The 15,994-nt window shown below is 45.1% G+C and overlaps 1 protein-coding gene across 6 annotated transcripts in view; it reads left to right on the forward strand.

Moving 5' to 3' along the window:
• Positions 1 to 15,994, forward strand: part of LOC122212296 (GON-4-like protein) — a 74,565-nt gene that overhangs the window by 1,613 nt on the left and 56,958 nt on the right. For 4 of the 6 annotated variants that reach the window (XM_042926091.1, XM_042926094.1, XM_042926095.1 and 1 more), the window contains exons 1-3: positions 1,075 to 1,117; positions 3,267 to 3,797; positions 9,613 to 9,798. In XM_042926091.1, coding sequence (XP_042782025.1) covers positions 3,293 to 3,797; positions 9,613 to 9,798 — 691 coding nt within the window. In that variant the 5' untranslated portion in view covers positions 1,075 to 1,117; positions 3,267 to 3,292. Of the gene's footprint in view, positions 1 to 1,074; positions 1,118 to 1,193; positions 1,211 to 3,266; positions 3,798 to 9,612; positions 9,799 to 15,994 lie in introns of those variants that run through there. The other 2 variants (XM_042926093.1, XM_042926092.1) reach the window with 2 other exon arrangements.

Raw genomic sequence — 15,994 nt, forward strand, 5'->3', positions numbered from 1 at the left:
CAAGTGCATAGGGCTGCTTAGGGGAGAGAGAGAGAGAGAGAGAGAGAGAGAGAGAGAGATAAGGGCAGAACAAGAGCAAACCAACAGATCTGTGTATTCTGCAGGTTGAAAAACAGGACAGACAAAACTCCAACCTTCTAGAGACTTCCTTGGCATTTGGGAGAGGTAGGGTGATTCAGGTTATAGACTACTGGCAGTAATCTCCATGATTACCTCAATTTCACTCTCTTTGGCTGTGGATGCTTTCATCTTGTTTACAGACAGGATCAGGATCAAATTATTTAAGTGCATAAATATTTGTTGATGCTTCACCTGTAAATTGAGACAGTGTTTTTTCAACTCCGACATTCTGTCCTTCTAGAAAAGTGTAAAGAACATGGTTCTAGGAATCATTCAAAACCCATGTATTGAATTAATAAACATCGACTCTCTGCCCCAGGGACCTTCCCGGGCACTGGATCATGGCACTAGAAGCTAGAGGATGCCCGATTCCCCTTGATAGCTGTGTGTCTTTGTGAAACCACCTTTCCAGCTGAGACAGAAATTTCTGTTCTGTGTAAATTGGAAGGTATAATATACATTGTTTCTTGTGAAAGAAACAATCGGGTTTCTTGTGAAGATCAAATCACCTATGATAACGTAAATGAAAACATTTTGTGAAATGAAGAGTATGATACAGCATCAAGAAGAGTATGATACAGCATCAATAATCACTACGGGTTGAGTTCAAGATCGCATTCACTTTATTCAGAAAACCGCACTATTTGTAAGCCAGGAGTCCTCTTTCTGCAATTTTATGAGTTCGCCATTTCTCGGTCCCGATTCCTGGTATCTCGCGGCGAGAAGGATTAGAGAGATGTCAACCTCAGCCACTGAATTGCAACCCGCAGCTTTGTTTTGAGTGGGACAGCTCAAAGCGAGACATTCCTTTAAATTCTTTCGCCAACAACCGACGTGCCGGCTTCAGTCCGCCCGCACCTAGCATGGCGCCTGGAGGTCAGCGCATGCTCCTTGGCTGGCGCCGCGCACCGCGGCTCGGGGGCGCGCACGTCAGTCGCTGCCGTTGGCTGACTTCCGGCGGGAGCGGGGTTGGGTTTCCGCGGGATCTGGTCGGCTGGTGAGGGCGGCGGGGCGCGTGCGGCGGGGCGGGAAGAGGCGGGTGGGAGCTGGACGTCCGGGCCGAGGGGTCGGGCCTGAGGGCTGGCGTGGGGTGCGTGACGGGAGGTGGAGCGTGAAGGTGTCTGGCGGGGCGTGGGGACCGCGGCCGGCTCTCGGCGCCGCGGTGGGAAGCGCGCTCAGGACCCCCTGGTGAAATCTGTTCCCCGGACCGGCCCGCGCTGGCGCTGCCCCGGAGTCGCGTTCATTCACCCTGTTAAGGGTGACTCGAGTTCCCAAGGCGGGGGCCTTTTTAGGGTTGCTGCGTTCGAAGTGTCTGGAGCCCATCTCTGCGCGCTGCTGACTTTGACTAGTGGCTGCCTTCTTTCTGTCCTTTTTCTTTTTTGAAGCTGTCATTCGTCTCCGAAATGTAGGACTCTTCTAGCTGCTCCCACTCCACCTCTTACCTCCTCACCGCCCTCCCCTCACAGGGGTCGACAGAGTCTTTAATAACTAAGAAAAGGCCATCAGCTGATTTTGGGGTGGGGATTTCCTGGTGCCTGAATTAGGGAGGCTTGTTTTATTTGTTTTTAAAAAGTTTTTATTTTGCTTCTATTAAGTAATCTCCCCAATGTGGGACTGGAACTCATGACCTTGAGATCAAGGGTCCTGCGCTCCACTTACTGGGCCAACCGGGCGTTCCTGAATTAGGGAGGTTTAAAATAACATCACAGTTGAGACTGAAAGAGAACTTTCTTACTCCTCTAGTCCAGGCTTTCATGTAGTGCTCTGATAGATGGGCATTCAGACTTTGCCTGAGCATTGTTAGCATAACACTAGGCAACTTATTTTATTCTTGGACCTATTTTAATGAGAGTACAGTTTTTCTGGGTAGAATGATGTAGTCATTTTCCATACGATGCTTAACTCGTGGTCCAAGTGCATAGGATAAGCTAGGGATAGGAAGTTCAGAAGTTCATGCGCTTTCATTCATTATTTCGTTTCTTCAGGGAGCATTCACTGAGTATCCAGTAGGCACGTCCTGCCAAGTACTAGGGGTACTAGTTGAAAGAATCCTTTTCCTCAAAGAGCACGTAGTTTTGAGGGAAGGAGGGATGGGAAGGAGACAGACAGGAGAATAACAAAAGTGATAAATACTGTAAAAGAGGTTTACAAACAGGTGCTATAAGAATGTAAAAGAAGATGCCCTCCAGTTGTTGCCCTTAGGATGTGAAAACTGGAATTGAGGCCAAGAGTTGAGAAGTAACATAGCATAGAGAATGATAGGAATCTCTTGTTTTCAAAACAGAATTTCTATTAATATAGCTTAACCTTTTTAAACAACCACACTTTGCTTTTGGGTTGTTTCTGTTGATGGGGCTACCTGTTTATGAAAACAGCAATAGCACACATTATTGATGTGATAAATTACTATTTAATGACATAGATGCTGTTTTTATTTCATTTTATAGCTGAAGAAACTGAGATTCAGGTTAAGTAATTTATGCAGTTTCAGAAAGTTGGAGAGAAGCTGACTTGGGAAACAAATGCAGACAGTGTGACTCCCACTTTGCTCTCGGCATCATGCTATTCTGCCTCCCTGATAGTAACGATCACTGACGTTTACTAATCACTTACTGTTTGATTTTTAGAGCAACCCTATGAGGTAAGAACAATTACTATCTTTTTCAGTTGAGGAAACTGAAGATTAGAGAGGTTAAGTTGCTCAGCCAAGATAACATGCTAATCGGTGGTGGAGTTAGGGTTTGAACCCGGCACTCTGACCACGGTCACTCCTCTCCCATCTAATGGGAGGTTGCGGGGGCGCCTGGGTGGCTCAGTTGGTTGAGCGTCCGACTTCAGCTCAGGTCATGATCTCACGGTCCGTGGGCTGGAGCTCCACATCGGACTCTGTGCTGACAGCTGAGTTTGGAGCCTGCTTCCGATCCTGTGTCTCCCTCTCTTTCTGCCCCTCCCCCACTCTCACTTTGTCTCACTCTGTCTCTCAAAAATAAATAGATGTAAAAAAAAAGAAAAAAATTGGGAAGTTGTGCATTTGGTCTAAAGTACTGTGTCCCTGACTGAACATGAATAAGTGGAAAGGTGCTTGAAGAAATGCTGTTATCATTAATTAATATGAAGGTGATAAGAACTTGCTTTTCTCCTTTCAGGATGGAACCCAGGTGGGACTTGTACAATGTTGCCCTGTAAGAAGAGAAGGACTACGGTGACTGGGTCCCCACAGCACCAGGGCAGCCAGGAGGAAGAGGACCTAGACCTGGAGTCCGCTGTTAAACCAGTGACTGACCAGGTGAAAGACTTGGGGTCAGCGTCACTCTCTGGGGGTCCAAGTCATGGCAGAGTGGCTGGCCTCCAAGTGCAGTCCGCGCAGGAGGCAGGAAATCAGCTTGGTGAGGAGGATCCACCTCTGAGCTCCAGGGTGCTCACCCAGGACACAAACGCACCAGTTCTGGAAGCTGTTGACGCGGCCATCTCTCAGGGCATCGCCCTACCTTCCTTGGAGTCTTCTCAGCCTCTTGTTGTACACACTGGTAAAGGAAAGCTCCAGGCCCCTGGCTCAAGGAGAGGGAAGAAGATTGCACTCAGGCCTGGGCCAGTTCCCCAAGAAGATAGAGGAGATCATCCTGTTACAAAGGAGCCTTTTTCAGGAGAGCCTAGTGAAGAAGTCAAGGAAGAAGGAGGTAAGATATGAAACGGCTTAAGCCACGTTTCCCCGGTCGGTGCTAGGTGGCATTCCCTTACAAAGCAGTGTTTCTGAAAGGGGAAACTGACCCAGTGTGGGATTGGGACTGTGGAGCTCGTGGGGGTCGGCAGTGAACTTTATGAGTGGGTGGAGACCTTCTCCCTCCCTTTCCCTAGATCCTCTTCTGTATCCTTTCCTTTCTAGGGGTGAACTATGTGGCCTTTTGTGATTCGGTTGTGTCTGTGCAGCAGGGCTTTTGGAGGAGAGGCAGCCGCTTGAAGGAGGCACTACTGCCTGGGACTTTGGGCGGGGCTCTGAAGAGATGATGTAACCCTCGAGGGAGGAGTCGTAGTTTGACAGATGGTGGCAGGGGGTATCTTAGGCCAAGGGTAGTAGGCGCCGAGGCAGAAGAGGATGGTGAGGTGGTTGCTTGGAAGAAGTGAGAGATGACTTCCGGGTGGTGGGTTGTGTATAGACTGTGAAGGGCTTTGTTTTTCATGCTCAAGCACTGGACCTCGTCCTGTAGGTGATGGCTGGTTCACAAGTAAGAGGAGCAGAAAGCATAGTTCTCCCCTCAGAAAGCTCTTTTCTAGGGTAGCTGGGAAGACGAGACATAACCATATTATCCATTTGGAGCAGTTGAAGGCAATATGTAGGCGCTGGGGTGTCTGGTACGGGTCATTCGGATTTTTGAAATTGGGACTGGCTGGGTTGGTGGGGTTCCATAGAGCGGGGAAGGAGAGGAGGTGGAGCAGCACATTCTGCAGCCCTGCGTAGGATCCGCGGTCCCCCGGAGGTTCCGCCGTCCCGCAGAGGTTCTGCAGCCCCCCGAAGGATCTGTGGTCCCGCAGAAGTTCCGCGGTCCCGCAGAGGTTCCGTCGTCCTCCGGAGGATCCACGGTCCCCCGGAAGTTCCGCAGTCCCGCAGAGGTTCTGCAGTCCCCCGGAGGATCCGCGGTCCCCCAGAGGTTCCGCCGTCCCGCTGAGGTGCTGTGTGTGCGGGCATGTAGCAGGGCTTCCCAGGGGCAGTGCGGGTGCGGATGACACAGAGCCTTGCTGGCTTCCCCGTGAGACCTTACAGAGGGTCAGTCTGGGATGTTGGCAGTGAGGTCAGAAAAAGGCGTACCCTAGAGACATCAGGAGGGAGAATTAGTCTTGCTCAGAGACTGGCATCGTTTCAGTTCTCTGGCCCCAGTGCTGGGTCGGACAGCTTCCAGGCACGGGCACTGAGGCACTTGGAGAGGAGTTCGTCCTTCCACGCGTGCTGCCTGAGCTGATTTGGGGCCGTCAAGATAAAATACAACTCTGAGATTGGAGTCTGGTGAGACGTGGGAGCAGAAATGTTCAAAGTGTGAGTTGTGCTTCTGTGTGGAAAGGAACGTGGAGGAAGTTGACAATCTAAGGCTGAGGAAGAAGATGGCAGAGAGGGAAAACTGGGGAAGTGATAGGAGAAATCTCAGGAAGGAGGGGTGTCCAGAACGAGGCACTTCATTTGAAAGTTCGTGACTAAGGAAAGAGGAGGATGGGGCCTGACGGAAGGCTGCCCTGGAGAGGGTGCAGGGGAGTTTCTGGGACGAGGAGGTGTGGTGAGGGAGGAGGAGGGCAGCAGTGTCTGCTCCACGGCAGGAGGGTGGACATGGCCCTGGGGGACAGCAGGGCCACTGAAATGTCTCCTTCAGGCCCGGGCGTGTTTGTGACGCGAAGGCAGGGGATCTGGAAAGGGCCCGGGAGTCAAGTAGGGCGGGGTGGGTGATCCCCAGGGCTTCAGAGTCACCTGCTGCTGAGGAGTGGGGTCTACAGACGTTTCCAGGGGTTAGTTTTCAGAGGTCCAGGCGTGGGTGAATGAGATAAACGTTCGTTGTTTACGGTCAGCTGTAATACCACTCCCCCTCACGAGGCTGGATAATTAGAAGTGAATTCTATCATCTTGCACTGTAATGAGCAAGCAATACCTGGAAAAGAAGGACCTTATGAGAGTGTCTATCCAGAATCCTTTTTCTCCCCGTAAGTAACTTTTTGTTTAATTTTTGCTAAATAGAAATGTAATATACAAGGGACGCCTGGGTGGCTCAGTTGGTTAAGCGTCTGACTCTTGATTTTGGCTCAGGTAGTGACCTCAGGGTTTGTGAGAGCCCCGCTTTGGGCTCTGTGCTGGCAGTGCAGAGCCTGCTTGGGATTCTGTCTCTCCTCTCTCTCTGCTTCTTCCCCCTGTGTGTGCTCGCTCTCTCTCTCTCGTGTGCACAAGCTCTCTTTCTAAATAAATAAACTTAAAAACATAAAAAAAGAAATGTAACATACAAAACAGAAAAGAAGACTAAAAATTCATATATATGCATTTTTAAAAATACTGAAAAATTTAAGGTAGAAAAAAAATCACCCACAACCTTACTACCCACAGTAATTACTACTAAAATTAGTACAGGAGTGCCTGGCTGGCTCAGTCGGTAGAGCATGTGACTCCTGATCTCAGGGTTGTGAGTTCAAGCCCTGTGTAGAGATTACTTAAAAATGAAATCTTAAAGAGGTGCCTGGGTGGCTCAGTCAGTGAAGTGTCTGGCTTTCGCACAGGTCATGATCTCATGGTTCTTGTGCTCAAGCCCCACATTGGGCTCTCTGCTGTCAGTGCAGAGCCTGCTTCCGATCCTGTGTTTCCTCTCTCTCTGCCCTTCCCCTGCTCGTGATCTTGTGTGCTCTCTCTCTCAAAAAATAAACATTAAAAAAAAAAGAAATCTTAAGAAGAACTTATTGTATGTTCTTTTAGTTGTTTTGTTCTCTTGTAAGTAACATTTTAGTATTATGAGTACATAAAAAAACAAAAACAAGGACAAAAAAAGTCTGGGTTGAAGTGTAGTAGTTCTCCTTTATCCGTAGTTTCAGTTATCCGCAGTCAACCTCGGTCTGGAGGCAGATGATCCTCCTGACGTACTGTCGTCAGAAGGTCAGTAGTGGCCTAACAACCGGGTCACAAGGCTGCGTCACTCACCTCACATCCTGTCCTCACGTAGGCATTTCATCATCTCACGTCATCACTAGAAAGGTGAGTACAGGACAGGAAGATATTTCGAGAGGGGAGAGCACATTCACATAACTTTTTACGGTATATTGTTTTAATTGTTCTCTTTTATGATTAGTTATTGGTAACCTCCCTGCCTAATTTATAAATTAAACTACCCTAGGTGTGTATGGGAAAGAACATAGAATATAAGCGTTTGTACTGTGGGACATGTCAGACATCTCCTGAGGGTTTAGGAACACATGTCCCAGGGCTACCCGGTCAGCGAGTTGTTGCATTCCGTGCACCTGCTATATCGTTTCTAGGCTGCAGGTGCTAGGGATTAAACTCCGTCTGCACTGGTGTGTGTTCTAACAGAATTTTCCCCCCACCCCCAGCCTCTTTTTTTGTCTTCAGAATTTTAATTGTTCTTTTAAAATTGATTTATATGATCTAATTTCTCCTCGTGCTTTTTTTTCTTTGTTTTGTAAAAATGATTAACTTCGGCAGATTTCAGCTCGTAATTAGTTGCCTTGGGCATTTCTCAGCGAATTACTTTCATGTTATCCATTCGCAGTTCTTAGGCTGGCAGTAAACAAGTTACAGATGTGCTCTGTGTGAGGCGTTCCCTTCTGTGTCTCTCTTACTCTTCTCAGCTTCCGTTTCTAGGGGCTTTCAGCCTCCAGCACACGGACAGAGGGAAGGAAAAGCGGGGGTCCTGTGGGGTTCTCTGGGAGGAGAGTTAAGTTGAGAAGCAACATGATTGGGTAATAGGAAAGGAACATTTTCGGGGTGTCTGGCTGCCTTAGTTGGAAGAGTGTGTGACTCTTGATCTTGGGGTCGGGTTTGAGTCCTTTGTTGGGTGTAGAGATTACTTAAATACAACTGAAAAAATAAAAAAGAAAAATAAAAAGGAACGTTTTCTCTATGTAGAGACTGGTGCAGCCTATAAACGGTAGGGACAGTGTTAGAGTAGTTCCAGATGTGTTTTCCGTAGTAAAAGTAGCGATGGAAACTAGCTACCAAAGTGAGCTTCTCGTATGTTTGTTTAAAACGTCTTTTATGTTGGATCAGTTTTGAAATGTTGACACCATTAATCTAAAAATTATGAAGGGTGTTGACTAAATGAGAGCACTATGTTGGGGCGTCTGGGTGGCTCAGTTGGTTAAACATCTGACTTCGGCCCAGGTCATAATCTCTTGGTTCACCAGTTCGAACCCTGCATCAGGCTTGTGCTGACAGCTCAGAGACAACCTGGAGCCTGCTTTGGATTCTGTGTCTCCTTCTCTCTCTCTCTCTGCCCCTCCCTGAACACGCTCTGTCTCTTTCCCTCTCTCAAAAATAAATAAACATTAAAAAATTTTTTTTAAAAATGAGAGCACTATGCTGTGCTGTTGATTGAAGTTCTCTTTTCTAAGGTATTTGACTGAGAGGAACTTTTGATTTGACGGACTCAGGACTTCACTTCTTGTCCAGTCCCCGTTAAAAGCAAAAGCCCTCAGATGTTTTGACGTCGTGGAGTAACCATGGGCTCCAGAAATGGAGGATGGAAGATTGAAGAGTAAATTCAGTCAGTGATTGATTCATACTTAATTTAAAACTAAAACTTCTTTTCTTTGTTGGAGTGTGGAGGGTGGTCCAGTTTCAAATCCTGTTTACACCAGTTGAAACTGGCCATGTTGATGAGGTAGGAGTCGAGAGTATAGAGGCTACTTTGGGCAGAGCTCAGTGATAAACAACCTGATCTTTTTTTGAAAAAAAAAAAAATTTTTATTTCATGAGATCTTCCTTCTTAATGGATTTCTTAAAAATGTTTATTTAATTTTGAGAGAGAGCGAGCGAGCCGGGGAGGGGCAGAGAGAGAGGGACAGAGGATCCAAAGCGGGCCCTGAGCTGTCAGTACAGAGCCTGACATGGGGCTCGAACCCACAAACTGCAAGATCATGACCTGAGCCAAAGTTGGACGCTTAAGCAACTGAGCCACCCAGGCGCCCCTAAAAATTTTTTGACTTTATGATATGCAGACATGGAAGAAATTCATAAATACAGAGGGTGCATAGTGAAAAGGTAGGCACCCCTTCACTCTGTCCTCTGGACCCCAGGTCTTTGTCTTAGAAGCAGGCAGGCAGTTCAGCAGTCCCTTGTGTATAGTCTGTAGATATTCCGCCCGTACACAAGCCTGTGTGTATTCTTCTCCTCATGACAACTTGGTTCTAATGTTTACTTTTGATACAGCATGAGTGCTTTGCTTTTTGAACACCCCATCTTCCCCAGAAGAAGGAACGATGGCACCAATGAAGAGTTGAGATGAAAAGGAGAAAGTTGTCTAGTGAACCATAGAATCAACCACGTATTTATAATTTGATGGTGGTTTTTACTCTCCTGCTCTGTAAAATTTACAGAGTCAGAAAGTTCAGGACATTTTGTAATGGATATCATTTATAGAGATTAAATGTGGTGTTAATGATTGTCCACATAAAATGTCCCTTTGTCATCAGAAGTATAACACCCCCCACCCCACTATTAGGGTTCTGATTTCTCCATAGGAAAAAAATGCATAACTCAAAGCATATTAGAAGTAGAAAGACCTTAGCAATTATCTGGTTCAGCTCCCTGACATTAGATGAGCAAATTGGATCTGAGCTTTGATTTCGGTATTTTTCTTAGGATACTGTCTTTAAAAGAGAGGAATACCTATGTAGTACGTGCATCATTAATGAAATTACCCAGCTGAAGAGGACTTTATAACAAAATGCTGATTTCTGCAACCTGGTATGATTGCAAATGGGCACAGTGTGGAGCAACCCTTGTGATTCTTCCAGGAAAACCTCAGTCTGGAGGGGAGATGCCTTCACTGCCTCTAGGCGCCCACTCTGCCAAACCGGGAGCCCTGCCTGGGAAGTCCCCTCCGTCACATGTCTGTGCCTGTCCCCAAGAGAAGCCACTTGGGACTCTGGCTCCGCAAGCTGAGGATGAGACAGAGGACGGCGGACTCTTCATTCCGATGGGTAGGCTTTGTTTCTCTTTTTTTCTTTTTTAATTAAAAACCCTCTCTATTGAAGTGTAATATGAAGCACAATATGGAGAAAACTGCACGTATTTTAAGAGATCCAAGTTCACTGAATTTCAGAGATTGCAAACACCCATGCAAGCAGGAACTGGATCAAAAACAGAATATTACCTGCACCCAGGGCCCTCCCTTTCAGTTACTACCAACACCCCACCCCTGCAGGACCATTATTCTGACTTCCTGGTTCACCTGTTTTGTACTTTATGAGTGGAATCGTATGTATGTGTGTTTTGTGACTGCCTTTTTCCACTTGTGTTGTCGTGTTATGAAATTGGCCCCCGTTGCTGCACGTACTTGTGGATTGCTCGTTTTCATTGCTGTGTAGTAGCCTTTTGGAGCTTTCTACTATTTCTTTATCCATTCAGCTCTTACCGGGCATTAGGATGGTTTCTAGTTGCAGGCTACTCTGACTGGTGCTGCCGTGGATATTCCTGGTGCAGGTGTCTGGGTGAGCATCTGCACCTGATTTTCCTTGGGTGTAATTGCTAGGTCATAGGATTAGGCCTCTTTACATTTGTTTGAAATATTGTATGTAAAAAAAAATTTTTTTTAATGTTTATTTTTGAGAGAGAGAGAGAGAGATCGCGAGTGTGAGCGGGGGAGGGGCAAAGAGAGAGGGAGACACAATGCTAAGCAGCTCCAGGCTCTGAGCTGTCAGCAACAGAGCCCCACGCAGGGCTTGAACCCACAAGCTGTGAGATCATGACCTGAACCGAAGTTGGATGCTCAACTGACTGAGCCACCCAGGTGCCCCTAAATATTATATTTTTTTTATTGTGAATTATAACACATACACACAAGTGAATAAAGACTTCTAGGGGCACCTGGGTGACCCAGTCGGTTAAGTGTCTGACTCTTGATTTCAGCTCAGGTCATGATCTCACGGTTGTGTGATCAAGCCCCTGTGCTGACTGTGGAGCCTGCTTGAGATTCTCTCTCTCTGCCTCTCCCCTGCTCGAGCTTTATCTCTCAAAATAGATAAACAAACATTTTTTAAAAATAAGAAAAATTATGTAACAGCCACCACCATCAGCATATGGGATGTCTCTCTGACCGCAGAAGTTCTCTCACTCCCCTCTGCAGGCCTTCATCCTCCGCCCTCGGCACCTGCCAGTCTCCCTTCTGTTCTGGCAGGTTCCCGTTTTGTACGGTGTTATTACGCGTGAGGTGTCATACAGTACGGAGCCTTGCGCATCTGGTATCTTTCACCTAGTCTGATGCCTTTGAGATTCATTCGTGCTTTCATCGCTGAGTAGTATTCATTCTCTTCCAACGAAGGACCACAGTTAGTTTACCTGTTCACCAGTTGATGGGCATTTGGATTGTTTCCAGGTTTTGCCTGAAACTGCTATAAATATTCACATGTAGGTCTTCGATAGACATAAATTTTCATTTTTCTGGGGTAAATAACTAGGAGTGTCATTGCTGGGGCTTGTGGTTTATGTTTAACTTTGTAAGAAACTGCTGAACTGTGTTCCAGGGTGGCCGGACCATCTTACACTCCCACCTGTAGTATGTGAGATTTGCAGCTGATAGCCTCCAGCCAGCCGCTGTCAGACTTAATTTTATCCGTTCTAGTAGGTGTATTTCCTCCTGGTTTTCAATTGCATTTCCCCAAGGAATAATGCTACAGAGCATATTTTCATGTGTTTATGGCCATCTGTAGATCATTTTTGGTGAAATGTTAGTTCATTGTTCTGTTGTTTGCCTTCATTCCTTTTGTAATCAGTACATATCTTGCAGGAAATACTTTAAAACTATGCATCTATCCTGTTCATCTTCGAATCTTTGTCCACTAATTTTAGCATCCATTGGTAGATTGCCTGTAACAGGCTTTTTTTTTTTTTTTTTAACTTTATGTATTTATTTTGAAAGACAGAGAGAGAGAACCAGCAAGGGAGGGGCAGAGAGAGGGAGGGATCCAAAGCAGGCTCTGTGCTGACAGCAGAGAGCCTATCGCGGGACTCAAACTCACAAACCATGAGATCGTGACCTGAGCCAAAGTCGGATGTCCAACTGACTGAGCCACCCAGATGCTCCATTACTGTGTTCTTCTAATGGCAATTTTTTATTTCTGTCATGCCTTCTCCTTCTATTAATTGGGATTTTCTATAAAGAAGAGCTGTCCTGGGGCACCTGGGTGGCTCAGTCAGTTAAGTAAGTGTCCGCCTCTTGATTTTGGCTCAGACAGGTCATCATCTCATGTTTCAGGAGTTCATGAGTTTGGGCCCTGCGTTGGGCTCTGCACTGATAGCATGGAGCCTGCTTGGGGTTCTCTCTCTTCCCCCCACCTCTCCCTTGCTCACACATGCTCTCACTCTCTTTCCCTGAAAAGAAATAAACTTTAAAGAGGACCTGTCCCTTCTTCATTATTTATTTATTTTTTCAATTTTTATGTGAGTATGGACTGAGATACTTATTTTATTATTTGAGTTACAATGCAGTACTGTCGTTATCGTGCTCACGTTGTTTTAGCTACAGGGAGATACTCCAGGATTTACTTTTGTGGAATATGGTTTTGGTGTCATATCAAGGAACACTGCCTAACCCTGGGGCACCCGGCTGGCTCAGTTGGGGAACCTCGAGACTCGGGATCTCAGAGGGTTGTGAGGTCGAGCTGCACACCGGGAGGAAAGCAGACTTAAAAAAAAAAAAAAAATGATTTAAAAAAGAAAAGGAACTCTGCCCAAACTGAGGTCACAGAGTTTCTTTTCTGCAAGTTGTATGGTTTTACATATTACATTTAGGTGTATGAACCATGTTGAGTTAATTTTTGTACCATCATGTGTGAGGTATGTTTGAGACTCTCTTGCATGTGGATGTTCACTTATTTCAGCACTATTTTTGGAAAATATTTTTTCTCCATTTAATTACCTTTGCACATAGGGCACCTGGGTGGCTCAGTCAGTTTGTCGTCCGACTTTGGCTCAGATCATGATCTTGCAGTTCATGAGTTTGAGCCCTGTGTTGGGCTCTGTGCTGACAGCTTGGAGCCTGGAGCCTGGAGCCTGCTTCAGATTCTGTGTCTCCCTCTCTCTCTGCCCCTCCCCCATTCACACTCTGTGTCTGTCTCTCTCAAAAATAAATAAAAAAAAACATTTAAAAAATTAAGAAAAAATAAGTTACCTTTGCACCTATGTAAAAAAATCACTTGGCCATATTAGTGTGGACTTTTCTGGACTCTGTTCTGTCCCACTGATCTGTGTGTCTAACCTTTCACCAACACCACACAGGCTCGATTAGTATAACTTCACAGGGAGTGTCGAGGTCGGGTAGTATGAATCTTCACTTTGTCCTTTTTATTTTTATTTTTTATTATTTTTAATGTTATTTTTGAGAGAGAGAGAGAGAATGCGTGCGCACAAGCCGGGGAGAGGCAGAAAGAGAGAGACACAGAATCTGAAGCAGGCTCCAGGCTCTGAGCTGTCAGTACAGAGCCCGACGTGGGGCTCGAACTCATGAACCACATGATTATGACCTGAATGGAAGTTGTATGCTTAACTGACTGAACCACCCAGGTGCACCCCCCCCCACACCGCCTTTTTAAAACAAGGTTATTGAGCTATTCTAGGTCATTTGCATTTCCATGTAAATTTGAGAATTGGGTTGTTATTTTCTTCAAAAATACTTGCTGAAATACTGATTGGAAATGAATCTGTGCAATTTGGGAAGAAAGTTGTCATCTTAACAGTACTGAGTCTACTAATCCGTAGCAAGATACATATATTTATTTAGACGTTTAAAAATTTCTCTCAGCAATATTTTGTAGTTTTTACCATATACATTTTTCACTTATATTTTAGATTTATGAAACATGCATTTTTTTTTTTTATGCTTATGTCAGTTTTTCTTTTCAACTTCTAGTTTGTTGCCAACATACAGATAGAGTAGGCTTGGGTATATCAGTATATCTTGTGATTTTGCTATAAATTCATTTATTAGCTGTATATACTTTATAGATTCTTTTTTGTTTTTATTTTATTATTATTTTTTAACGTTTATTTATTTTTGAGAGAAAGAGTGCAAGCGGAGGAGGGACAGACAGAGGGGGAGACGTAGAATTGGAAGCAGGCTCTAGGTTCTGAGCGGTCAGCACAGAGCCCGACATGGGGCTCGAACCCACGAACCGAGAGAGAATGTGACCTGAGCCGAAATCAGATGCTTAACCAACTGAGCCACCCAGGTGCCCCCATTCTTTTTTGTTTTGGAAGAGTTTATTTGTTTTGAGAGAGAGGGAGAGAGAGAATCCCAAGCAGGCCCTGCGCTCACAGTGCAGTGAGATCGTGACCTGAACTGAAATTGAGTCGGCCGCTTAATGGACCGAGTCACCCAGGCACCCTTACTTTATAGATTCTTTAACAATTTCTTACAGAGATAATTATGTCATCTGAGAACAAGGGTTTTTTTTTTTTTACCTTCATTTCTCTTTCTTCCTCTTCTTCCCTTTATATCTCCCTCCCTCTTTCTCTTCCTTTCCATTTGTCAGTCCCCCTTTACTGTGTACAACCCTGAGGGGAAGTGGCGAGAGGGGTCGTCTTTCCTGTGTTCCTGGTCTCCGGGAAGCACGTTCCGTCTTTCACCGTGGAGCTGAAGCTGGTTTATAGCTGTGGTGTATTGGATTGAGGAAGTTCTCTACTGTTCCTAGTTGCTGAGAGTTTTTATGGTGAATTGATGTTAGATTTTGTGAAAAGCTTTCTCTGCCTCTATTGAGATTGTCTTTTGTTTTGTTTTTGCTTTTGATCTGTTGATATAGTGAATTATATTGATTGATTTTCAAATTTGAAAGCAATTTTGCATTTCTGGAGTAAGCCACACCTTTTGGCCATGATATATTACCCTTTTTATATATTGCTGGATTTGATTTGCTAGTATTTTAAAGATTTTTGTATCTGTGGTCGATAGTTTTCTTGTACTGTCTTTGTATGGTTTGATATTGGGGTCATGCTGAGTTGGGAAGTGTTCCCTTTTTGTGCTTTTGTTTTTGGAAGAGCGTGTGTGAATTGGTATTACTTCTTCCTTTTTATTAATATTTATTTTTTTATTTTGAAAGAGAGAGTACATACGCATGAGCTGGTGAGGGGCAGAGAGATTGAGAGAGAGAGAGAGAAAATCCCCTGGTAGGCTCTGTGCCGCTAATGCAGAGTGCATGGGGCTCGAACCCACGAACTGTGAGATCATGACCTGAGCCAGAGATAGAGAAAGAGAGAGAGAGAGAGAGAGAGAGAGAGAGAGAATCCCCTGGTAAGCTCTGTGCCGCTAATGCAGAGTGCATGGGGCTTGAACCCACGAACTGTGAGATCATGACCTGAGCCAAAGTTGGATGTTTAATTGACAGCCACCCAGGTGTCCCTACAGTTGGTATCTTTCAAGGTATTTGTCTGTTTCGTCTACCTTGTCACATTTATTGGCATAAGTGTTTTCATAATATTCCTTTGTTATCTTTCTATTATCTGTAGGGTCTGCAGCGGTGTCTGTTCTTTTATTCTTGATACTGGTGATTTGTGTCTTTTTCTTAACCACTCTGTCTTAACCACTCTGGCTAGAAGGTTTTCAGTATTCATCTTTGAATTCAAAGGACAAGATTTTGATTTCATTAACTTCTCTATTTTTCTGTTTTCTATTTCATTGATTTTTGTCTGCTTTCTTCTTGCTTTGGGTTTAATTTGGTCTTTTTCTGGTTTTCTTAAAGTGGAAGCTTAGATCACTGATTTGAGACTTTTCTTATTTTTTAATAGTACTTAATGTGTCACTTTCCTGTTAAACACTTGTGTTAGCTGTGCCCCGCAAATTTTGTTTGATATGTTATATTTCATGGACTTCAGTTGACAATATTTTCTAATTTCCTTTGGGATGTCTTCTTTGACCCACAGATTATTCAGAAGTGTGTAGTTTTCTTTTTTTTTTAATTTTTTTTTTAAACGTTTATTTATTTTTGAGATAGAGACAGAGCATGAACGGAGGAGGGTCAGAGAGAGAGGGAGACACAGAATCTGAAACAGGCTCCAGGCTCTGAGCTGTCAGCACAGAGCCTGATGCGGGGCTCGAACTCACGGACCGTGAGATCATGACCTGAGCCGAAGTCGGTTGCTCAACCGACTGAGCCACCCAGGCGCCCCTAGCTCTATATACTTTTA

Source organism: Panthera leo, chromosome F3 (genome assembly GCF_018350215.1).
Source record: "Panthera leo isolate Ple1 chromosome F3, P.leo_Ple1_pat1.1, whole genome shotgun sequence".
NCBI classification, from domain to species: Eukaryota; Metazoa; Chordata; class Mammalia; order Carnivora; family Felidae; genus Panthera; species Panthera leo.